The 25,279-nt window shown below is 42.6% G+C and overlaps 1 protein-coding gene across 1 annotated transcript in view; it reads right to left on the minus strand.

Annotated features, from left to right (window-relative positions):
* The window catches only part of POU2F1 (POU class 2 homeobox 1), a 157,122-nt gene that overhangs the window by 63,853 nt on the left and 67,990 nt on the right, over positions 1 to 25,279 (minus strand). The window contains exon 2 of the mRNA XM_059720598.1: positions 5,691 to 5,756. Coding sequence (XP_059576581.1) covers positions 5,691 to 5,756 — 66 coding nt within the window. The remainder of the gene's footprint in view (positions 1 to 5,690; positions 5,757 to 25,279) is intronic.

Consider the following 25,279-nt stretch of genomic DNA (forward strand, 5'->3'; position numbering starts at 1 on the left):
GAACAGATAAAAGAAAGAAGGCATAAAGGAGCAGATAAAAAATGAATTAACAGTTCTGTTTAAATATTTAGTTTTACAGACTGAATCATACTCTTGTTTAATATCAATATATATTCATGACCTCTGTTAAATACCTTTCTCCATTTTTCCATCCTTCTCTCTTAAAAAAAATGTGCAACTGAAAACTCAGTCTCAGGAAATACAATATCAGAAAGCAGAGCGTTTCCTTCACAATGTTGCCTTCACAAATGTTGCCTTCTTTTTTTGCTACCTGTACCAATGTAAGTTATAATTTATTTTCTATGAAACCAAGGATATAACTTCAGAAAACTCTCAAATGTTGTACTCATATGACTTATGAAAAAAAACTAAATTAAAAGCAGAAATAAGGTGAACAAAACTGAACAGTTTTGGGGGAAAATCTCATCATCTATTCTGGACAAAAACAGAGGCTCGCAATTTACCCAAAAGATGCCTAGAAAGGGATTTCAGAGGAAATGCTCAAAGTCTTGTTCTTTTTCTTCTCCAGCAGACATCCCTGTTGCTTTGCTGGCTATCATTTGAATTTTGGGGGAGGGAAAGGTTAGAAAGAAGCACGCAGTTTGTCTGGGTAGTATGGACCAGTACTGAGCATAAGTTCTATGTTTTCTGAACCTTGTAAAGGTCACTGTACCCTTCAAAGCCTGTACCTGAGACCAAATTGCATGGGAGCTTCAAAAGCTACAATTTATTTTAAGGGTCTGAGACTTTGGTCTTTGGGGTTTCACTAAAGTTTCAAAGGTTAAAGTTTTAAGTAAATTAATTTAATTTGTTTACTTTCTAACTTAGAAAATGCTTCTCTCTTCCATGAACCTGGCTATTAAACTCATAACCCCTAAATGCAACTTGTAATGATTACATTTTGTCTAGAATTACACACTCTGCTAGATATAAACTGCATGTGACCTAGGTACTTGTATCATGAAATCTGCAAATCTGATCAGCTCATGGGAGTTTGCTACATGAATGATTCAGAGACAGAAACAGCAATGATTTGCTGTGGTTAGAGATGTGTCAGCACTGTATACATGAAAGACTCACACAAGTTGCAAGCTCCACTGGGAAACCAGCAGAGTTCATAAATTAATTCTGGCCTGAAATAATAAAAACTCTCAGAGACTTGCATCTCTTTCTAATCCTACCTTAAGCCCCCAAAAAGGAACAGGTCACAAATATTAGTAGTTACTATCTTACTATCTCTACTGGATTGCAAGCATATATTTTTAAACAGTGACCCCACGCCCCCCGAAAGATCATTAAATTTTTTCGTTTCTGTCAGCTTGCCTACCAAGTCTGTAATATACACAAACCTAAAATGAATGACCATAAACTTTTTCAGTATCTAGATATGATGCTTATGAAAGGTCCAAAAACATGCTGTAATATGATCCCAAAGTTTTAGCCTTGTACACTAGTCCCACCACTAGAAAAGGAAAATGCAGATGCTAGTAGCCCTGTTGTTCAAAAAAAAAAAAAAAATCTATGAACATATTCATAAACTAGTAGGTTACATTCGGCTGTAACCCTTCTAGTTGATGATCCATGTCCTTCCATCTGTTCAACAACTGAGTTTAAGTATTACCAAAGACGTGGGATAGTTATGTGAAGATGGAAAGCTTCATGTAGGATCCAAATCTTCCTCTGTGGCTCTAGGCAAAAAGGGCATCGTCACTGCTCGCACTGAAAAGTTGCACTGAATGTAAAGTGAGACGGCAGTGCACCACCTCCAGTAATTCCTACGGGATGCTTCTAAATTCTATTCTTCCACTGAAGGGCTGTGGTGTAGGCAGCAAGTTACTATGACAAAAGCAGAACACCAATTTTTCCTTGAGGCTTTTATGCACCTGCAGGAATAGCATTTCTACATGAAAAAGGGAAAATTAGAAGCAGGATTCTTCTGAAAAGCCTAAAGGATTCCAAAAGAGATGAGAGAGACAGAGTCCACTGAGGACAGTCAAATGCATAACCAATCATTTTATAAAAAGAAAAAGAACAACTGGACAGAGTCAGGCACTGCCACTTTGTAAGAGAAGTTACAGAAACTGTGAATGCAGTACCAACGAAACGGCTGGACCCAATGATCTAGCAAGGTCCCTTCCAGCCCTAAACTTCTGTGAATCTGTGTATGAACAGACAGGAGAAAAAACTTGAAAACTTTTTGACTAGCTCCACCTATTGGCAGGAAAACATCCTTCAATCTTACATTAGCACAGGGAATGTTTAGCTCTGGTTAACTGCATTGTTATTAAAACCCTGCATACAAGACACAGAAATAACAGACAGTTTAAAAATGCTGCGACTGCCAAAGAGTTTCTAGAGTTAAAACTAAAGGAATTATATTCTTAATAATGATCATTTAGAAAAGCAAAGGAGAAAAAACAGTTTTCCCTCTACTGTTGCCACGTCTACACAAGATGGTGACTGCGCAATTGTTACTGTATAGTCATTTAGTACTTGAATAAATAAGTACTAAATGACTGAGCAGTAACAAGAGTTACTGTGCAGTAGCATTGCCAAACAGTTTTTTGGTGACGCTTACTACGCAGTAGGTCATTACTACGGTGCAGTAGCGTCATGTCACGCTTCCTGCCATATGATGCTACTGTGCAGTAGTAACAAGCTACTGTGTAGTCAGCGTCTTGTGTAGATGTGGCCAACGTGAACTCAGATTTCTCAGAACAGTAAGTAGTAATTACTTGCAATTTAAAAATGTTCCCATCCAGCCAATAACCTGGACCCAGAGTAGAACTAATTCTCAATTATTTCATCTTATTTACTTCTCATTCAAAGTTCTCAGTTCTGTTCCTCATTTCCAACAACAATCAGTGTGTTAAATAAATATAAACAGACCCCTTTCTGTCATCATCTACAGTCAAAGTTTTGAGGAATTCTTATATTAAGCATGTTAGGATCATGACAAACCCAAACAGAAAAAATCTATCACGTATAGTTAATAACTGAGAAACTTCTGCCAGCAACGCTACTTTTACCTTACATACAAAAAACCGTATCAGAAGAGCACTAAGTTCCTCAAGTCAAACACCTAAGTCAGGAAACACCAGATTCACACTTGCCTGTTCCATCTTAATTTGGCCTGTTTGTATGCATGCACTGTGATACAGCCTCTAATTACATTGTCACAGACGTACACACCACCCTGGATCATTCAACAAAAAGTAAAGATGGTGCAAATTTAAAGGAAAGTTAAAAATATTTTATTTTCTACTCATTATTCAACATGTTGGCACAAGCATTACTTAGTATACAGCATTCAAACTTTACTCTTAAATAGTAATTATGAATTTTATTGTGGACTTGTCTATGGATCCCAAAACTGCAGTATTTAAAATCGCTTCGCTAACATTTTCATACATCCTTGCGAAGAGATGATTTTACATGTGAAGACATGAGACGCAACTAGATTATGGTCAGAAGTAACCACTGACTTTGGGTGCCCAATTTGACATACCCAGGACTTTTTTTCCCCAATGTACTTAGCATTATTACAGCACTTTTTATTTTCAAAATACAAATCCCATTGACTTCAGCTGACGCTACACTCCATATTTCTGCACCTCTCAAGTTCATAACTCGGAAAACAAGAAACACAGTTAGCGGTGATATGTAAAACATTTAGTTTAAGCAATTTGTGCAACGTGGTATGGAAGCTCTGGCAGAAACAGGGATAGAAACTAGAATCCAATACTCTAGGGGTGGCATTCAATTTCCTGATCTACAAGACTGACCTCTTTATTTCTAAACTCTCCTGTTTTATTCACTCCACACATTCCATCTCCTCTAGTAAAATGCAGTACTGGCCTGACAGGTAACAGCCTTGTTCATTAGTCAAACCCCAATCCATTCAGTAGGGTGGAAGAAAATGTTTGTAGGCTGGATCATAATTCATACTAACAAAAGAGCTGAAACAAAGCCTGAATTAAAGTTGCCCAGGCAACATTTCCTAAGTTCCAAGCATTTGATTGTATGACCTTATTTAACATTTTTATTTAATTTAAAATTAAAATTTCCTATGTTTTGGAAATGCATATTAGAAAAAATCCCTACAACTGTACCACAGTATTGGTTCTCACATGGGTTGGAACCTTTATATCAACAATACAGACCTCTGCCATTTTGAGCTAACAGAGTAAGTGAAAAAGCACGTAGCAGACTGTTATCCTCCGTGTGGACCAGAAGTAGAGACATTTGAGACACCCTAAGAATGGATTTCACAGGTATTTGACAAAAAAAGAAAAACAGACTGAAATGTTGAGGACTTTTCTCAGGCTTCAGAAGGGAGTGTGCTCTAAGAGATGAACACTTCTTTGCCTATTCTGCTCCCTGTCCCAGACCTCTCAACCCCATCACTGGATTCCTTAGCAGTCCCATTCCTCTCCATGCACCCTCAAGCTGGTCACGGTCTCCACTCCACAGGCTTTCAATATCAATCCCATTCTTCTTGGGCGAGTAACACTTAGTCACACCCCTTCTGTTGCCCCATGCACATCCCTTTCTCCCACTGCTACCAATCCCAGTCTCCTTGACCCCAACTCTTCCCCTGTCAATATCCTGTTCCCAGCCTACTTGCTTAGCCAGTCCCAGTTCTCCTCCATATGCCCTGCTCCTTGCCTGACTGATCTCCTCTGCCCCACCTCAAATCTCAGTTCTCTTTCTCCCTTCCACAACACTTACAACCTCTTCTTTTTCTCTCCTGGTCCCAACCTGACCTCTTTGCTCACTCATTCCCAACTCTGCCCCTAGTAGTCTGTGACCCCTCTCCTCATTTGTAAAGTACTAGGGCTCAGCCATTTTTCCTCCCACATGTAAATTGGAGAGCTTCTGACTTTATACTATGTGGAAACAGGGGAAAGAAGATAAATAGGCTCTTTGCTTTCAATTCTGATGCCTGCTCCCACAGCAGCTACAAGCAGCCAGAGGGAAATCTAGCTTTACCTTGGTGCCCCTTGACTGAAGCATGCTCAGATACTCAGTGGGGATGGTGCACATGCAGTCCAGTGACACCCAGTAGTGGAGGAGATAGATGAAGCATGCCCATTAGCTCAGTAGGGATGGCGCGTGCAGTTTAGTCAATATGAGGAGCTGTGAGGCTTAACATGGCCAGAGAAGATGAAATCTGAGATTTGAGCTGTGAAGCCCTATCAAACTCCTACTCACATTATACAAACTGCTATTTTCACAAGTTTACAACTTGGCCAAATCTGCATGGATTTTCACAAGAATGGTAAAAGGTACTCCCTAACCCAAAGGCAATGTCACCCTTGCCAAATGTTAAATCTTCACTGTAGTACATGAGGGGCTTTAAAGGAAAGCTTTGGACAACTTTAATAACAGGCAATGTTACTAGCTCCTACTATAATTCAGACACCATATTAGCAAGAGAAAAAAATAGTTCATAGGCTCATACTGTTAGTATGTGCAAGGAGAGATTTGCATAAACAAAAAGTTAAAAACCTACCATAAACTAGAAGAGGCAAGCAGGTATTCTTAAATCTATGAAAACATAAACCCTCTGATGAAGCATACTAAGAACAGTCCACATGTATACCCTTAAAGAGTATTTCTCTGTTCTAAAGCCATCAAATTTCACCCACCAGAATTCTAGATCTGAACACAAAATGGTCATTTCTTACCTGTGTTCCCATCTCCACTCTCCATTGATGGTTTACTGGTTTCTGACGGATTGTTCATTCTTGAGTCTACAAACAGAGTGAGAAGAGATATGAAAAAAAAACCCAACAAAAAACCTTACTGACATCTTTTGTCTATGCAGAAGTACAGAATATCAGAAGCCTAATTTGCACACATGATGCCTTAATTCAAGCAAATCTCACACACAAACATGATTTAATCGGGGGTGGGATGCAATAGTATATTTTCCAATCAAGGACTTGGCCCTTATTTTAAAAGATAAACAAACCTTGTCACACACATCCATAATACAATTAAGTGCGAGGGAAAGAACCTGCCATGGCAAGAGTGCAAAGAGGACTAGTAATTCCCAACTTTGTGAAAACAGTTATAGAAAAAAAACTCTGATGAAAAAAACAGCCATTTACAATTTAAATACCAAATTGTACTGTTATCCCTATATCTCCTTTTCATAAATAAGAAAACTGTCATTTTAGGTAAATTAGCAACTTAACTAGGTAAGTTCTGCATTTTTACTTGATAGGGATGGCACTTGTGTTAAACTTATTATTTTTAAGTCTCCCACCATTTTCCCTTTGGATGAATCTCTCAGTGTGCTCCCCTAATTTCAAAGCTTGTCAGTTTAATATAGTGCTTGCTGAGTGCCTTTCTAGATGAGAAGAGAGAATCCACTTTCCTCACATACTAACGGCTGCTCTCAGTATAGCATCACAACTCTAACTTAAAAACAAAATATGAGAAGGCATTTAACTTCACCAGCTCATATCAATACTGTAAACCAAAACAGATGGAAAAAATAGAAAAAGACAATGCTGTTTGTTGCTTAGTGCAAGGGGTGTTCAACCCCTGGCCAGTGGACCAGATGTGGCCTAGAGAACCACAATCCAGCCTGAGGGGCTGCCCAAAGGCCCTGAAATTTGGCAAGAAACATCAGTGACAATTAATGCTGCTACTACCACTCCTCTTCCACCAAATTTTCAAGTCCTGCAGGCCAGATAACATGCAGGATCCTGTCTGCATGTACAGAGGTAGATGATGGGACCCATCAAGCATACATGGGGCTAAGGCAGAAGGGCACGATCCTGCCCTGCCAGGCAGGGGAGGGGGTGGCTAGCAGAGTTGGATCCTGCACGTGTGCTGTTGGGGGCAAGTAGCAGGGCCTGATCTTGTGCACGTGGAATGGTTTGGTCTGATCCAGAGCACACTGGGGTAGGGAAGAAGCAATAGGGCCTGACCTTGACAGCAAGGGGCTGCAGCCCAAACAGCAGGGCCCAATCCTGAGCACATGCAACTGGGGTCAGGCAGCAGGGCCTAATCTTTCATGTGCAGTGGCGTAGTCCAATCCAGAGTGAGCAGGGATGGGGGAAGGGCATAGGGGCCCATTCCTGTGTGCATGAATCTGGAGTCTCAACAGCAGGGCTTGACCCTGAATGAAGAAGGTGGCTTGGCCTAATCCAGAACAAGCAGGGGTGGGAATGGAATGATGGGGCCTGATCTTGTGTGTATGAGGTTGAAGCTCCAGTGGCAGGGCCCAATCCGGAGCATGCTAGGTGACAGCCTGATGCTGAATGCATCAGGTTGGGGGCAGGATGGGACCTAAGCCTGAGGGCACCAAACTGGGGATGGGGCGATGGGACCTGATCCTGCACAGAGGCACAGTCCCAGCCACTATATGGTATGCCAGACTGGGATTTAATCCAGCATGTGCCAGATTGAGCCCCAGCCCTTTGCCTGCCAGATCAGGTCCATAGAGATCCGGCCTGCAGAGCAAAACAGGTTGGGCACCACTGGCTTAATGGCCTATGAAAGAGAAGCCAGCTTACATGTTTTTGTTAGCATCTACTAACACACAGTGGAGGAAACTGGAGATGCAGAACTACCCCTGGTATTAAAATGCCAGCTAGCCAACAGCAACAATGAGGCAGCTGAGGTGCAGACAGAGTAGAAGGAAAAAAGGCACCAGCTCACAGGGAAGTTTTTGTGGGAGTAAGGGGTTTAAAAAGGAAGGAGAGAGAGAAAAAGACAAAGGTTAGAGAGGCATTTAATGGGGTTGAGGGATGGAGATTGGAAGGGAAAAGTTAAATTATGAGGAAAGATAGCATGCTATCAAGTTAAAAACTTTTGTATGTTTTAGTATCATTTTGACTTGTAAATTCTTATTTAAAGTCCTCTAAAGTACATAAACTCTTTCTTAATGCAACTTTTCCATGTAAATTACTGTGTAGTTTATCCAGGTAGGGCTTGGGGAAAAAAGCCTGCCTTCAGCAAGAAAGAATCTCTCTCTAGTGAGCAAAGTCAGCTGTGTCAGAATTAAAATGTTCATTTCTTTAAAAAGCTTCTAGCCCTTATATTATTGATGGCTAAACCTTTAAAATGTGAGCCAAGTATAGCCAATGTAGTGATGTATGCCTGAGCTGGCTCTCACACAACCCCAGTGCCAGTCACTGTTGATGCCAAGGGAATCCTTGGTTTTATACAGCTTGGGTATCAGTGTGAGTGGGTGTGCACATAGAATCACCCCTATCTCTTAAAACAGGTCAACTTTTGTAGCAGTTAACATGATCAGGCTGAGGTACTAGATCACTGTTCCAGCAGAAGGCTTTAAAAATGTGACAGGAGACCTACTGCCATTAGTTTTCAGGCAGGCTTGGGGTCTTATGGTTCCACAGGCTAATGCTCTCCATTTTTGGTTGGGTTGGGGTTAGCTCCTAAAGCAGAGAAGTCTCGGCTGACTGACCACTCAGCAAAGAAGTATTTGTGGCGTCCCTCTCTGACCACATACAGCAGATATTGTACATCTAGGACCAGTAGGAATCGATTTACCATACCTGACAGCAAGGGTAAGACAGAAACCACTCTGCATTAATTTCGAGAAAATGCATAGTTTGTTCAGTTTGGAAGTTGAGGGGCAATTCAAAATTAGTTTATTGTTCTAATAAGAAAACTGACTGGAAACATGCATTCATTTGAGGTACAGAATTAATTTGATACTTGTGTGAGGAGGGGCAACTGGCATTAATTATAGATTCACAGCTTAGCCAGCAGAAAACTGGAGTCATTGCATCCAAGTAGTGATGACTATATGACAAGCAGGAAACTGAACAAGAGGGCTTGAGGCAGTGAGCAAACTTATTTCTTGGGCTAATTAACAATAAGTAATTTTTTGAAGCCTTGGACACAGGGATGCCGTGAGTTCATGACTGGGAGATGAGGCATCAGCACAATTGTAGGCAAAAGTGGCACAGATTCATAAAATAATCTCTCTGTTAAGATGTGGTCATAGGAGAAAAAAACACCTTAAGCAGCTCTGCACAAAGGAAGTAACATTGTGTTTCCCAAGATACTTCACTGCAGAACCAAATGCGGCCCGAGTGCGTTACACTAATGACAGTATAAGTAAATTAATTATTGAAGCTGAAAAGCAAGTAACCTGGGCATTGAGAACCACAGAATACAGCAACTGTTTTCCCCATCTTAAAGAAAGCTCAAGCAGCCAACCTTTTGAAAATACTTGCTCCACAAGTACTACATGATTGATAGGTTTCTCCAGGATGGAGCTACTATATACCCCAGACTGCATTCCATAGGGCAACAAAAACTATTTTCTCCAAACTGTATTGAGAAACAAATACTTCTATAAAAGACTTTTTAGTGGTTTTGTGCCAGACATACTGGATGCTTAGACTGGTATTAAAAGTGTGCTTGTACTAAAAATATTGAAATAAGGAGATTGCTTCTACAAGGAATACTACAGTAAAGATGATTCACCTTCTGGGCACTGAGACATCTGCAACACTGTCACTTATCAAATCCCAAACCTTGCTCTGGTAAAGAATGAGTAGAACCTGGTGCTGAAACTTCCTGATGGCACTATTTCAAGGCCAAGCAAGAATAACCTTTATTAGTATGCATACATCTTGTAAAGGGATACTTTGTTGTTTTTTGCACACAAGGGGTCAAGAACAATACTAGTATTTCTGTTGCAAATAGCAGCTCATACATATGAAACACAATAATCCTCTCAGCAAATATGCACTTATCTGTAGAACATAAAGACTCACGTAAAACTGTCAAATTGATTTATACATGCTCAAATTTTATTCCATTCAATCTTTTTAAAAAGTTAAACCTTCCTAACCTCTTCACCAGATTTTTAAAAAATCTATTTAGCCCTTCCTTGAGTTTTAAATAGAAACTCTAAGCTGCAAGTTTCTGTCAATATAATCTAAAAACTTAAACCTCCTGCATAGAAGGAGGGATCGAAAGCCGCAGGTGCAGGATTGAAATCAAACTCTGAGAAGCTTGAACACTCTCTGTTGCTGCTCTAGCAGCAGAGCTTGAGTGTGACAAGGAGTACTGTGCCAAGTTTTCACAGCCGCTCAATGACATTTCAAAAAGGTATTCAGAAGAACTAACGAGCAGACACTGGACCAACCCTGTGTATCAGCAAATTTGCAAACTTAGCCAGGGGCGAACATAAAATCACCTTGGGACAGAATTTCATGCACTGTTCCTTTCTCATCATTCCTGTTAAATCTCCCCAATATGCAATCAGAACCAGAAGCAAGGATTTATTGGTGACTACGGGACAGGAAGGAATTCTTCGGTGCAAACAAAAATACCAAATGGATCATCTGCAAATTTAAATTAGACATGCATATGCAGGAAGCTGTAGCATGTTCACATATACTCCAATATTTACTTTGAGACACCAATAACCCTTAATGTCAATCAAATGATCTAAAACCTCTGATAAGATAACCAAGAAGGAAACAAACATTTTTAAGCTCAAATGCACAGAACTCAAAGCCTTGAAATGTTACCTGGTGCAAAACTGGGTAAGAAATTCCAAGAAAACAGGAAAAGGAAGAAATAAGAGAACAGGATTGACAACTACTAATGGTTTCTGGAGTTCTGGAAATATGTTATTTCAGTAGCCTTAAGCCCAGCTTCCATCAATATCAATGGCAAAAACTATGAACTCCACCTCACTTTCCATTACATATGAAGAACCTTGGTATACTATCAAAAACAGATGCAAACACATGCAGTTCCTGCTACTGATACCCCTACTGATATAAGATGTTTGGAAACTGGTAATTTAAAAAAATAAATAAATTTTTAAAGTAAGAGCACGTGGATATATATGCAAGTCCTAAGTTTCAGTGTCTGTCAGAAGCCAAATGCTTCTCCAGATAAAAATCCTAGAAGTAAGAGGTCTGTATTAAATATCACCCACGCCTAAGAATAAATCTAGTCTTTTGACTGCAAAAGAGCACAACTCTCCCGAATGATGGAAGGCAGGAAGAAAGAAATAAAACAAACCAAAAAAAACAAACAGAAGAAGGGACGAGCACAGAGGCATTTGCCACTGTTTCACTGGTAAGCTTCACCCTTGCAAATACCTTCCCTACTCCCTGCATATGCGATTAAGCTTCTATGCATAGTCAACCTCACACCCTCTATTTCCATATTAAACGCCTATAAGAAAGAGCTGAGCTGGTACCCACCTAGAACGTAGTCGCTGCAGTCCAGCATTGCTGTGAAATCCTCTACAGGTTCAGATAGTCCAAGGAAAGGAAGAATGAGTATTTCTAACAAATCTACACTACTGCTCTCAGCAGAAAAAGAAAGGGATTGGGGGGTGGGTGGGGAAGAAATACAACTTCAGTTACACCATAGCAATCTTCAACTGAACAGGGAAACTTCAGTTGCTCTGTGGAGTTTTAGTCTCTCCTACTAGCTGTGTCTGACATTGTCAAGGCGACTGAAGCGTGAAAAGTTCCCCTTTTTGTAATAAAATAGAAACAAAGATTGCAGCTGGCAGTTTCCATAATGAAGCTTAATCAGTATGCGCCTGATTAGGGCCTTATGCAAATCTCCCCTCGTTAGCACAGCAGCCAGCACTTTGAAGTCCATGAACAATTCATTTGCAGAGTACACTGAAAGCGCTCCCTGTATAATTTAAATCACGGTATAAATATTTATCAGCTCATTTGCATATTAATTGGCAGTGCATGAAGGGAAAAATTATCTCCCGAGTGCCAGCATAATAATTAGGGAACAAAATGAAATTTCTTCCAATAGCTTGGTTTCTCAGACCTAACTCAAGCATAGTACCACAGGGGAGCAGGGAGGGGAGAGAGACAGAGTTCTGTTAAAATGCCACTGAAATGACACGTACAAATTAGAAACAACTCTACAGACTTAAGCACCTTTAATCTTATTCCTGCTGGCAACAATAACTTCAGTAATAAAGGGGATTTGGAAAAAGCTTTCTACAGAATCCAAATAATCCCAAAAAAACAATTAGCAAAGTAGGAGCTGAACACATAGCTGTCAAACTGGGGCTTGCACGTCTGCATGGAGTTTTCCAAATGTTAATATAAACCGTCACGAGACGGCCCTACTCAAAATAGAGGGTAACACCATGGGCAGAGAAGCAGCACAATTCTTTTTAAATGGTCTAAAGAGCCTGGTGATTCATTATCTGTTAATCCCTTTGCAACGCCAACTTAACAGCAGTAGATATGTCAAGTATTGTATAACATTTGACACCCACTAATCTATCCCAAGTGAAGTTGCAAATAGATTTATTTTTATACTTTCCAAATGACTTTTAAAGTTAAAAAAAAGAAAAAAGAAAAATACCATATTAATCTCATCTAATCAGTGTAAACTGATAGTAAAATTTCATCTGGATTTTGGATTTTAGGAGGATATTTCACACCTGGGTTGTGACTGTTTGACCACAAGCAATTGGCAGAACTTTTCCCAGTAGACCAGAATTAATGACATTTTGATAACTAAGCAAGGAGGAACTGGCAGTAGGGAGAAGCGATGATCCACGGAAGATTCAGTTTTACAAACTGGTTCATGGAATAGAAACAGTAGAGAAAGACAACTTCAACTGCACCTCTCAAATAATATCTCTAACTCTCCAAGTCCAATTCACAAGATAGTGAGAACAACCAAGTGTGCATTTTGCCACTAGACCAATACGGCTACAACATGGATACCTGACACATTCATGGATCAAGCATTTAAATGTACAGGCTGGATGTCACAACATTCAGCATCCCGCTTTCTACTCAGGACCAGATGAAGTGATGACTGTGCGGGCCGGGAGCAGTCCGAGGCCCTCGGGGGCGCGTGGCGGGCTGCGGCCAGCAGCCCTGGCACGCGGGTCGGGGAATGCAGGCCGGCGGACTAGAATTAGGCACGGACGCGTAGCGGTTGATTAAAGATTATTTTACTTACACGGTAGATGGTCGCGGTGCAGGCAGGAAAACTTGCTTGAGTTGCAGTTACAGATAGGAAAGAAGAGCAGACAACAGTTCTAAACTCGCGAACTCTAGCCCAATCCGGCTGAAGGCTCTAAAACCGTGAGCCTGTCGTGTCAACCGAAGAAAACAACTCGAAGAGCTCTGGATACTCTCACACGAAGTTTGCTAGGCTCCGTGGAACTTGTGCGCAGGGAAGGGGTTCGTTGAGGGATCGCTCGGCGACGGGGAGAGGCCAGAGGTTGATCAGACCCCTATAGCCTTCTTAAGGTACACGCTGGGTCCGTTAGGCTCCGCAGCGCTTAGAGTTCTTCACGAAACGTGAAGTCCTCCTCCTCCAGATGGTTGTGGAGTCCTCCAACTTGGGCAGAAACCGCTCAAGCCTCTTATACGGCTAGCAAGCCAATCGCTAGCCGCCACGTGGGAATAATTTAGAACTGGCCAATAGTGGGACACAAATTTGCATGCGGGTGGCGGGAACTTCTTTGCACTGGGGTTTTCTCTTTGCAACTGAGAAATGCACCCTGCAAAGAAAGCTCCTCGTGGCGGGAAATAATTTAGCACTGCCAAAGCGCGCACACACAAAATCACACCCTTGGGTTGTGACAATGACCACTGCTGGGTGTCTGCAGAGTTAGATTATCTTTAGATTTACAAAATGTTATAAGTGTGCAGGAGAAAAATATCTTTAATTAGCAGGTTGTATCCCCTCCCCCCTGCCCCATTTCTCAAATGAATTCAAACCCCAGTCCTTCACACCCCACTCCTGCAAAAGAGAGAGGGACTTCCTATTCAGTCTTCCCCCCTCCCAACTCTTCCTGTGTTCAGGCTTACACTCCTGCCTCCCTCTCAGGGTGCCATATGAAACTAGAACGATCTATCCTTTGAGGTAAGTTGTAATGAGAGAGAGCATCTCCCACTACAGACTAACAACAAGGTGATGAGTAGGTTGTTTCCGTGCTTTGTGCCTAACCTGATGCTCTACTTATCTGTGGGGATAAGATTGCTGGGTGCACATCCCATGGCTTATATGCCTTTAGCCAGCTGCACTACTCTATGGGTGCCTTTGCAGTGTACTGCAGAGACCTGGGAATCATGGACAGGAACAGTTAGACCCAACAGACTCATTAAAGCAAAGCAGTTTTGGTATCAGACAGCTTCTGGGCAGCTGGCAGCACACTAATCAGACAGCCACATCTTCTCTGGGGCTGTTCTAAAAACAAAACAAAACTGAGCTCTCTACTGAAGTGAATGAATGCGGGTGTTAGTACTGGAAGCCCCATCCAAGTGGAAGGAATGACCCCTGAGTGGATGTACATGCAGTGATGGACGACAGACATCCGGTCAAAAAACAGGGAATAAGCAGATGGCAAAGAAAGGCCACAAAGTGGCAGGCCTGGGGCACTCTGGTTAGGTGCTGGAAGCTTGCACCTGCAGACTTACCAGTGTTAGTCTATATCCAATCTGTGTGCATCATACTAGCTGTTGAGAGGAGAACCCCACTCCATTCTGAACCTACGTCCCTGGCTGTGTTAACTGGTTGTGTGTATGGACAAGGTTCAAGTAAACAGGAATACTGTTTTTCATGCTACTTGCTAATTAAGCACTTAGTATCTAAGATGTGTGATTAATCATAAATTCTCCTAGATTATCTCCCAAAGACCTTTCCATTCTTCAGCAATAATGTTGTCATCTTCTCTTCCATCCAAACTCAGAATTTTGGTCCAAAAGAACTAGAATAAGTCTTTATATCAAGCTACTGAAGTCATCCATGTACTAGGAGTTCTGAGAGAGCAATAAGGGCATGGATTTGATGAGATTTTTGGGAAGGACAGTGTAAATTTAACTGCTTCAAAATGCCCAACAAATCAATGTGGTTTCATTTTGTGTTCTTCCTTGTTTCAATCTATTTAATATTTATTCTACAATTAAACTAATCCTCCTGTTGCGTTTTTTCCACCCCCTTTTTGCCACACCCATCTGAACCTCTTTGCTGCCTTATTCCCTCTGGATATCAAGTACAAACTCTTCATTCACACTTTTACCTCTATCTGCATCTGAACTCTGGTTCCAATCTATTTCTTCCATTCATGCTTTATATTCTCTCATTTTATCTGGGAGTTAAACCTTTAGTTGTCTTTTACCATTTTCAACATCACATTTTTAGTTCCACTCTGGCACCTATACCTGAAACTGTTCCCCTACACCTGTGGGACAGGAGATCACAACTCTTCTCCCTCAAGTCTCAGAGCCTTTGCTTAGACTTCTAGTTTTAAGCTGCCCTTCAGTGACATCAGATTCTGCAGCTGATGCCTGCCTTTTACTCTCATGCGCACTGTGCAATACTATCTTGCACAGACAAAAAACAATCAAACCTGAAAACCACCAATTTTGCAGTTTATACATGAAACCTGACTCACAAAAACAAACCAAAAAGACCTGAGCACCATTTGTGTAACAACATTCAAGCAAGCTGCAAGATTTTTCTTAGAGAATCCTTCCTCCTTCCCCCTTCTCTTTTTCAACCTTTAAATGTCTAAATTAGAGACTGCAAATTCCTTGGGCTAGGAACTGCATCATTTCTCTAAAGAAACATATTTCCCAATGGCGCTATACAAATAATTATAAAAATCAAATACCATTGTAGGTTGGGGGGAAGCATTTAAAAAGAAAAAGCCACCTGATCTTCAATGGCTGTATCATTCTTATGGGAGAAATACTCAAAACAAAACTAGGTAGAAATTACAGGTAAACTTTTTAACTCCCATCCTATACACAGTTATGGGGAGAAAGCAATTCTCATTTTTGCACAGACATGTTTTCATATTTTAGTAAAATGTCATTTGCTACATGCCCTCTAATGATGGCTAGGAAATTTCTGCCACTAGGCATCTCTGTTTGACAAGTGTGACCTTTAAAAAAAAACAACAAAAAACCAACAACAACTTTCTAGGCTTGCTGTCTGCCACGATACTGCAAGATTAGCCACTAGGCCCAGAGTACATTGCTTTCAATCCTGAACAGGCTACACTGAAGCCTACCAGGCAAAAGAATAAGGTACTAACCATAACACATCAGCATCCTCTCCCTTATTAATATACTAACCTTCAGCCCAGTTTCTTTCAAGACCCATGCAACAGAAAAGGTTGCATAAGTTCTAAAAACTGCTGGTGAATAGACACCGTTTCAAATGCACACTAAAATACCCAGAGCAAGACTGCTCTCCACAGGTCACACCAACCACAAGTAATAGGTTGCAACAAGTCCTACATTCATAACCTGAGATGTCTCAAACTCTTATTCTTCAAACTAAGTAGAAACTAACATGAAATCTCTAACAGAACCCAATGTTCATGGAACACTTCTAAACAGAACAAACCGTTATAAGATTTGGCACGATTCACTTGGAGTCATTATGGACAGAAAGATAGTAACCCCTTCATAGCTGAAACTACAACTAGGTCCATTAGGACTTCTAATTTTAGCTTTAATGTTTCATTTTGGCAAGAAAAACAAGTTTCATCTGAAAACTGCTAAATTTACTTGAAAGACTAAAAAGCAGTCTTCTGCAAAGAACATATAAAACTGGCCCATTTTAGAGTTAATGGGCAGTTTCAAAATTATGATTTGAAATTTTTAACCTAATTTTTTTGGTCTCCCACAAGCTCAGACATAACTAGTCTTTCAAACTTACCATGTCACTTAAGTCTTCTTCATATGTACTACCATATATATGAAGAAAACGGAAGGCCATGTCTACACAAGAATACCAAACCAACTTTAGCTACATCAATACAGCTAAAAGAGGGCAACCCCTCCCACCCACCAGCATTGAAAGTCAGATCAATAAACAGGTGCTTTATATCAGATACATCTGTATAGGAAAGGAAAGGACAGTATTGGTAAAAAGTTGCTTTTATACCAGTATAACTATGTGTTATATACCCTGGAGTCTGTACCAAAGTATAACTATATTAGTAAATTAAGAAAAAAATAAAACAAAAACAAAATATTCCATCTAACAGTTATACCAGTACAGTTTTCAAAAGGTAAATCAGGAATTATTGAGTAGCATTATATCTAACTGCATTGTTATCATGGATGCATGACTGGCAGCAACTCTCCTAGCTGGAACAAGTCAGAGGACATCAGGATTTTCCTGCAATTCACCTATGTCAATTCATATCTGTAGCACATGTGCCACAAGTGGCACAGGCAAGTTCTATGTGTGGCAGGCATGAGACCAGGAAGGGAACATGCAATACAGCGGTAGATAAGGCAGGAACTAGGAAGCAGAGCAGCAGATCCAGCAGGGAGCAAAGGACAGGAAACAGAAAGCAAAGCAGCAGATTGGGCAAGGGCACTGGACAGGGAGCAGAAAGCAGAGGAGCCAACTGGGTAGGGAAAGGGGACTGAAGTGGTACTCAAAAGTGCAGAGCTAATTTGTGGCATGCCTCTCAAGAAGTTTGGCCTACACTGATCTACACATGGGTTCTTCTTTTGTTCAGGTGGTTGAGGCCTCTGTTTCTGGAGCTAAGGACTAGGATTCCAGTATAAGATAAACAAGTTTGCTGTTCTCCAGCCCCAAGCATCCAAAAATAAGTCCAGCCAATGAGATCTGCTTCAAATCATAAGATCTGGCTGCTTGGTCTTTTAGCTTTAAAAAATTAGGGTTTAACTCACATCACCTTTTCAAGCTCTTCTCCACCATGATACCTAGACATTTACTGTATTTCACAGTGTATAAGTCAAGGTTTGAAGTCCCATTTTTAACTCTTAAAATTCAACCTCAACTTAGACCATACCACCATCCCCTGTGAGCGGCACCAAGCTTGGTGTTCGGCTGGTGCAGTCCAGGCAGCACCACTCACGGGTATGGGGCTGCACCAGCTGAGCACCAAGCCCAGCGCCACTTGTAGGGGGATGCATGTGTGTGGGGGTGTGTGCGTGTGCTCCCCGCACCAAACATGCCCCCCACCACTTTGTGCACAGCCCTTGCCTGCCAGTGGCAGGCAGAGCCCCTGGCAACGTGCAGGCCCATCAAGACCCAGGACTACATGTGGCTAGGCCAACAGCTCCATCGTGTAGGGCTCACATGCCCAAGCCCCATGCCACTGGGGAGAGTGCTGTGTGATGAAGCTGGCGGTGCAGGTCATGGGGCTCGGCCAGGGTGGCAGGGAAAGGGGCAGAGTCGGCCCAGCTCCACTATGCAGAGCTCCCTGCCATTCCCCATGACCTGTATGCAGCAGTGAGCAGGGCTGAGCCACCGGCTCCATCGTGCAGAGCTCCCCACAGAGGCACGCGGCTTGGGTGGAGAATCTGAGAACTGCATGAGAGCCCAGGGACCCCTGCGTGATGGAGCCAGGCAGACCCTGCTCCCTTGCCAGCCCAGACTCCATGCTCCTGCTGCCCTGCCCTGGGCTCCCACCAGCCCCAGCTCTGGGGCACTGGTGCAGGCCCCGTGCTCCCGCCCAGCTGCCTCTGCACTCCCACTCGCTGACTCCCCTCCACCCACCTACCACCACTGCCACCTTTGCCCTTGCCCATCACCACTGCCACCATTCTCCTGCCCCCACCCACAACCAACACCCCTTCCCTGCACCCACCCCAACTCGCTGCTGCTCCTTGTGCGTCCACCACTACTTCCCTACCTATGGGGGGCCAGGGTCAAGGACACGCCATGGGCAATGGTGGGAGCACAGTGTGCACTGCCTCTGCAGGAATGAGCGGGGCAGCCCAGGGCTAGGCCAGATACAGTGAATTGACAGGCACCTGAATGCAGGACGGATGAAATAGCCTGGTGGGCTGGATCCGGCCTGTGGGCCGTATTTTGCCAGCTCCTGAACTAAGGTATTTAAGAGAAAAACATCATAGAGCGTGATAGACAGCAAGAATGGGTTTGTATTCTCCTTGAAAAAATACATTTCAAGTAATGGAGTTACTGCAAGTTGGCAATGTTTTTCTGCATGAAGAATATCAGACAAGCTGGGTTTAAGATAACAGAAAATGATATAAAAGTAGGGGCCAACCTTTTGGCAGGCATATTATAAATTAGCACTGTACTTGCCACCTCAAGTACCACTCTGATTCCCTCTCCCTGCCCAATTAGCTGCTCAGTTTTCTGCTTCTTACCCTCTGCTCCGTACCTAGTCTGCTGCACTGCTTTCTACTGCCTGCCTGATCTGCTGCTGGGTAGCCAGTCCTTTCCGTGATCTGCTGCATGACACACACAGGCTGTGGCACACATGCTGCTGGCTGCTCACGCCTCATATAAAGTGTGGAGCACTCAAAATGCAGATCTACTCTTTAATGCTCTAACAAAGATTTCTCTGATTAGACACTACTTTCACTCCTGTATAAATCTGCACAAGAAAACATTTTTGGTTACTTCTAGGACACTGAGGAATTTTTCTAGAAAAGTTGAAGACACACGGTCAAATCATTTTGAAGTTGTAAATGTTGAGAAGACATCTTTTCATTTTTGTATTAAAATATCCGCTTCTATTCATCTTCCCTTATGATTATTTTGAAAAACTTGAAACTGTCAAGTGAAATATTGACATCTAGGGCAGACTTACTGAAATAACCTTAAAAGTTATTTACTAAAAATCTGGTTTATCATTTGATTACATTACACAAGGTTTGCATGGCCTGAGCCAACACATTATGAAAGTCTTTCCAGGACAAAGATAAGCAGAAAAGGAATGGAAACAATGCAGATTGCTCTCAAGACAGTGAACAGCAAGGGAGAGCTGAGGACTTCTAACTGTGAAGCTCCAAAATTTAGCAGGACAAGGAAAGGTAGAACAGCCAAAGTGTCTGCAAAGTGCAGTTCTGAATAAGAGCAGTATGTGTGAGAGTAAGGAGCCTTAAGGGCTCCGGAGCACTGCAGGGAAGCAAAAGCTTGAAGAGGTAAGGACCTGCAGACAGAGGTGAGAAAGACAAGGGAATTGATGATATGGTAGAATTCCTGAACTCAGTTATAGGTTTGTTTAAAAAAGAAAGAAAAAAAAGTGACATGTGTATATGAATGCCACTGAGTCTGTAATACACAGTGTATGCATGTCAAAGAATATTATGGGTAAACATGTACTCTGTATTTTGAAATCAACAACTAATGTACATTTTTCTATTTAAATTATAACTACTTAGGTCATGTTATCAGTAAAATATTTAAACTACATGTACACAGTTCCTACACTTGCTAAAACAATGTAGATGCACGTTATAAAACAACGTAGATGCACAGAACATCACCAAGACACTTTAGCTTTGTCCCATATGCCCACTCACCATCTAACAGGAGTAGGATCTCATAACAATAATGCAAGAAATAAAGTTATCTGTACAGGAAAAGTATAATACATTATACAAACATTTCTGATTCCTGACTGCTTTGTGATAAATACTAACATACTGGACTGGTTTGGTGAATGGTGTTTCCATGAAGGATGAACGAATTCAGTCAGTTAGGCTAGGGGCAGACATTCAAAAAGCCTGAGCCTAAATTGATTCAATCTTCACAGGTTAGTCTAACCTGACTAGGCTGAATTGGTTTTGTAACTGAACATTCTCTCTGGACTGATGAAATTCAGACACGTGCCTGTAGTGGCTCAAGCCAGAAGCCAGGGAGCGCTAGAGCAGCCCTCCCTTCCCTTCTGCAGGGAGCAGAGCTGAGGGGGGCGTGGCCAGGCCCCAGCAGGACTCTCTCATGAGGGAGGTCTGCCTGCACAGTCGCAGGCTTTTTACTGCTGGCTGCTCGAGGAGCAGGAGTGTTGCCAGCCCCAGAAAGCACTGAGGCTGGGGGGGATGGGGACAGACAGTGCATGCATCTGTTGATGATACGGAGCTTTTCAATCTCCCTCCCTGCTTTATCATCCTGTCTGTAGCAAGCTGACAGGCGAGCAAGCCAGCCAGGGGAAAAGGAGGGGGTAATAACAGTCTTGATCGCCCGATTAGCAAAACAATAGCCTCTCTCCACGTTACTTCAAACATTTTAAACAGCTTACAGGTTGACTTGTTGGTTAGCTCCAAACACCCTAGGCAGTGACCGCTTATCCCAGTGAAATTGGAGAGAGATGCACACAGACATTTCTTGGTATTAGCTAGCACACCACATGCTGGCTATGGTCCCTGCTGTGGCAGAGAGAAGGAAGGGATCTCTGTTTAAGCAGCAAGTGGTGAGAGTGGGGGACATGGGAGCATGGGGAAGCCAGCAGACCTTCCTGTGCCTGCAGGTCTGTGCGAGCTCCAGCCAAGGAGCAGAGGGGAGGGGCCAGCTCTGCTGTGGAGCAGAGAGCCCTGCCCAGCCCAGAGAGCATGCCAGGATGCTGGGGGTGTCTGGTTTATCTTAAACCAGCAACAGGTCCAGGACAGACATTGCATAAACCGGTTTGACCCAAATCAGTTAAATTGGATACTACATTCAACCAGGTTTATCTCAAGCCAGTTTTAGCCATTTTCACACTGGTTTATGTGCCCTGAACATCTGTTCTGTTACAGGTTTAAACCAGTTTCTGATCATTTAAACTGGTTTATGTGTAATGTCTGTCCCTAGCCTTACTCAACATCTATGCTGTTGAGCAAAATACTAATCCCAAAGCCTCCATGTTGTTTGCAACTAAACATACTACAGTTTGTTTTCCAAAACACATAAATCAAAGTCACAGATGTTAATTTTATCCTTTCTGAAAGAACCCACAAGAAGCATCAAGATAAGCAGCACCAAGATAGTATGTTAACTGGTGTTAAATGCTAGGTAATTATTCCACAGACTAATGGGAAAACATACAAACCTTTTGTAGCTAGTAAAATATACTATGTAGTTATAATATTAACTGGCCTAACCGATCCTTGACAAAAAAGTTCTCCCTTGGACTTTAAAAACCTGAAGGAGAACACTACTTTAATGTCCTAACCTCACTGACAGAGGAACTATTAATATCTGCAGAAAACCACAAGATCTATAATGAGACTGCTTCTTCCTGAAGCCTTAATCGTGTGGTCTCTGAGGTAAAAAGGGCAAATCTCAGACTAACTACTTCTGTGTGTTACAACCTGGACAAACAGGCATAAGAATGAAAAAAATCAGGGAAGAATCAGAGTATCAACAGCTTCCTCAATGGAGTCAATATACCACCACTTGCCAATCAGACTGTGTCTGAGGGACAGGATACATAACTGTCTGAACAATGTTGCAGACCACTCCTACTTAACTGAATGGTGTTAGTTCCTATGGAAATTGTTCTAATGCCCTCTCAGTAAGAGGTTTATCATGGTAGGCCAAAAGAATTTCCAGTGACAGATGAAACAAACAAAAAAAAATTAGTCAAGCCTTCATTTCCCAACAGTGCTCAATATTACACTGACATTTTAATACTGCATTAAGTTATCCTCAATGCCATTTCACAAAGAAACATATTTGTATTCTACACTCACTTTGCAATACCACCATTCAGAAATCAGCGTTACAAGGCAGAAACATAAGATCAAGTTTATTGTGATTTAAGTAATGAGAGACAATGGGTGAAAAATATGAAAACCATAGCAAATTTAGTGTCAAATTCATCTTCAAAATGCGGACAAAATTCATCCCAAAATGCATACAACATTCAGAATCCTGCACGGGTCTGCAGGAACTCTGCAGAGAACAGCTTTTCTGTCCAACATGACAGTCTCAAAGTTACAAGCTTTTCTGACTGCCTATTGGCTAGTTTATACTCCTTTTCTCTTCACTTTAAATTTTCCCCAATTTAAATTGAATGCAAATAAGCCAGGTGTGGTCCCCAGAACAGTAATCTGCAGATAGTCCCCATTGAGTTCCCACAGCAACATGCACAGCTGGCAATGAGAAAGGGTTGGATCAGTTTCAGATTGGTTAGAAAGTTTAAACACACTCAGTGAGTGAACTGTCAATTATGGCAACTTGTAGAAGAAACATTTATGAAAAAGTCCATCTTCTTGACTAACAGAAGAATAAAATTTAGAGTATACCACTAATCCAACAGCTGCTAACAGTCTAACATTGATCTGGTTTTTGCAGGTAACTTGGTGGGCACAAGTGGATGAGCAGTTAAATGGCTGATCCTCATTGACGGAGTCACTGTGCATGGCTCAATTTCCGTTTCATTAGGGACAGAAAATTACACATAAAACAGTAATAAGTAATCAGAATCTGGTTCAGATCTGTAACACAACAGAGGTTCAGAGTACATAAGCCACTTTTAGAATGGCCAAAACTGCTTTAAGATAAACCTGGACGGATGCAGTATCAGACTCAACTGATTTATGTTAAATTGGTTTATTGAAATTCTGTCCCAGATTCCCTCCAGAATCAAATTAACTCATAGTCCTCCAGCATCCCAGGATCCCCTGCAAACCCTTCTCCCCGCCTTGAAGGGTAGGTGGGCTGGCCTTGACCCAAACTGATTGCTCCAGCTGATCAGGGAGATGTGGTCTAGTGCCCCCTGGCTTCTGGCCTTAGCAGGCATGTGGCTGCATTTCCAGAATCAAAAATGAATATCAGTTCACTTACTTATTGGTTCAATCTATGCAGCTTAGACTAACCTGCAAAGATTGAATCTATTCAGCTTCAGGTTTTTTGACTCTCTGTACTTAGCCTTAGTGGCCAGAGCTTACGGGTCACCATAATAGGTGATTGTCCTAAGATTACCTGTTTTATGCCACAGCAGTTGTGTCTAAGATTTGGGGTCATCATTGCTCCCAGCTCTACCACTCATGAATCAGTCCAGTCTTGGCAGTATACTACCTGGCAGTTGGTGCTACCAGGTGACCAAATTGCTGAGATCTTGAAGGGGCACCCAGAGCACCCAGCCTCATGATCACAACAAGCAGGGGGCCCCACTTGGGTTATTGCCAGGGGTGCAAATGACACCCTCTCCCACCCTACCCCAAATTAGCCTGTGAACCCCAGAAAACAGGTTTCTAGCAAGGAGCTAAAATTGACAAGCCCCTTTCCAGGGCAAGGGTTGAAAAGCGAAAGAGCTCTTGGGGGGGCCTAGAATACCCAGCCCCCTACTTACCACAAGTAGTAAGCCACATAACCCCCCCGTTGTACCTGGAAACCCGTCCACTCACACTACCTATCCCAAATGAGCCCGGGACCCTACTGCCCAGTGTCTGTAGCACTGAAGGCAAACTGACACACACATTTTGCCTCCCCACTCATGTAGACAGTGGGCGTGTCTACAACAGACGCTAATTGAGCAGTAGCCTAATAACACTGCACAGCACCACATCACAGCATGGACAGTGTTAATATGCTACTGCACAGTAGCATTACTAAAAAGGCATTCACCAGCACTACTATGCAGTGATTCTGGTTACTGTGCATTTATTTAGTACTTGGTTATACAAGTACTAAATTAAGTGCACAGTAACCACTGTGCATTAATGAATGTGCCTGGTCTGTATTCTGCACAGTGGAGTCCAGACTACATTGCAGATCACCCCCTGCCTTGCACGTGTTTGGAGGAGCGGAGGTGGGGAGTGGTGAAGTCTGGGATGCCTGGAAGACTGACCAGCCCGTAGGCATGGAACACTGTGTCCCAACCTAACTTTGAGTAAACCAGGGGTGGGCAAAGTCCTGCCCACAGGCCAGATGCGGATGGCAGTGGGCTCCACTTCTCAGCAGCCGCTGCCTGCACGGTGTGGGCCGATTTCCATGGAGACCCCAGCAGCAGTCACACTGTGACATCGCAGGGCCGGGGTTTCCGTGGAGACCAGCCTCAGCTGTGCGGGCAGGGCAGGGAGCTGCTCCAGGTCTGGGCTGGGATTTTGCAGCAGTGACAGTGTGGTTTGGAGCCAGGGCAGAGCTGTGATCTGCAGCCTGCATGCTGTGGACAGGGACATGTAAGTCACCGCTACAAGAGCCCAACCTAGCCCCAGAGCAGTTCCCTGCCCTGCCAGCGCTGCTGAGGCCAATCTCTCTGGAAACCCCAGCCCCAGGCTATCACATCTGCTGGGGTCTCCATGGAAGTCAGCCCCAACCATGGGGGCAAGGGCTGCTGGGAAATGGAGTCCAGCCACCAGCTGGATCTGCCATTTTGCCCATCACTGGAGTAGAATCAGTTGAGCAGACAGGATCAAAGTAGTACTTGATTTTCCCAGGGTGTTTTTGAAACATTCGAGTAAGTTTAAACTGGTCTTAAGTGGCCTGCACTTCTAGATTCTTGGCCTTTCAAAGTTTATTTATAATGTTCTAAGCATTACAACTGATCACACCAAGATAAACACCATGCCTGGCCTCCTGCCTGTCTTCACACTAA

The sequence above is a fragment of the Alligator mississippiensis genome, chromosome 1 (genome assembly GCF_030867095.1).
Source record: "Alligator mississippiensis isolate rAllMis1 chromosome 1, rAllMis1, whole genome shotgun sequence".
In the NCBI taxonomy this organism is placed as follows: Eukaryota; Metazoa; Chordata; order Crocodylia; family Alligatoridae; genus Alligator; species Alligator mississippiensis.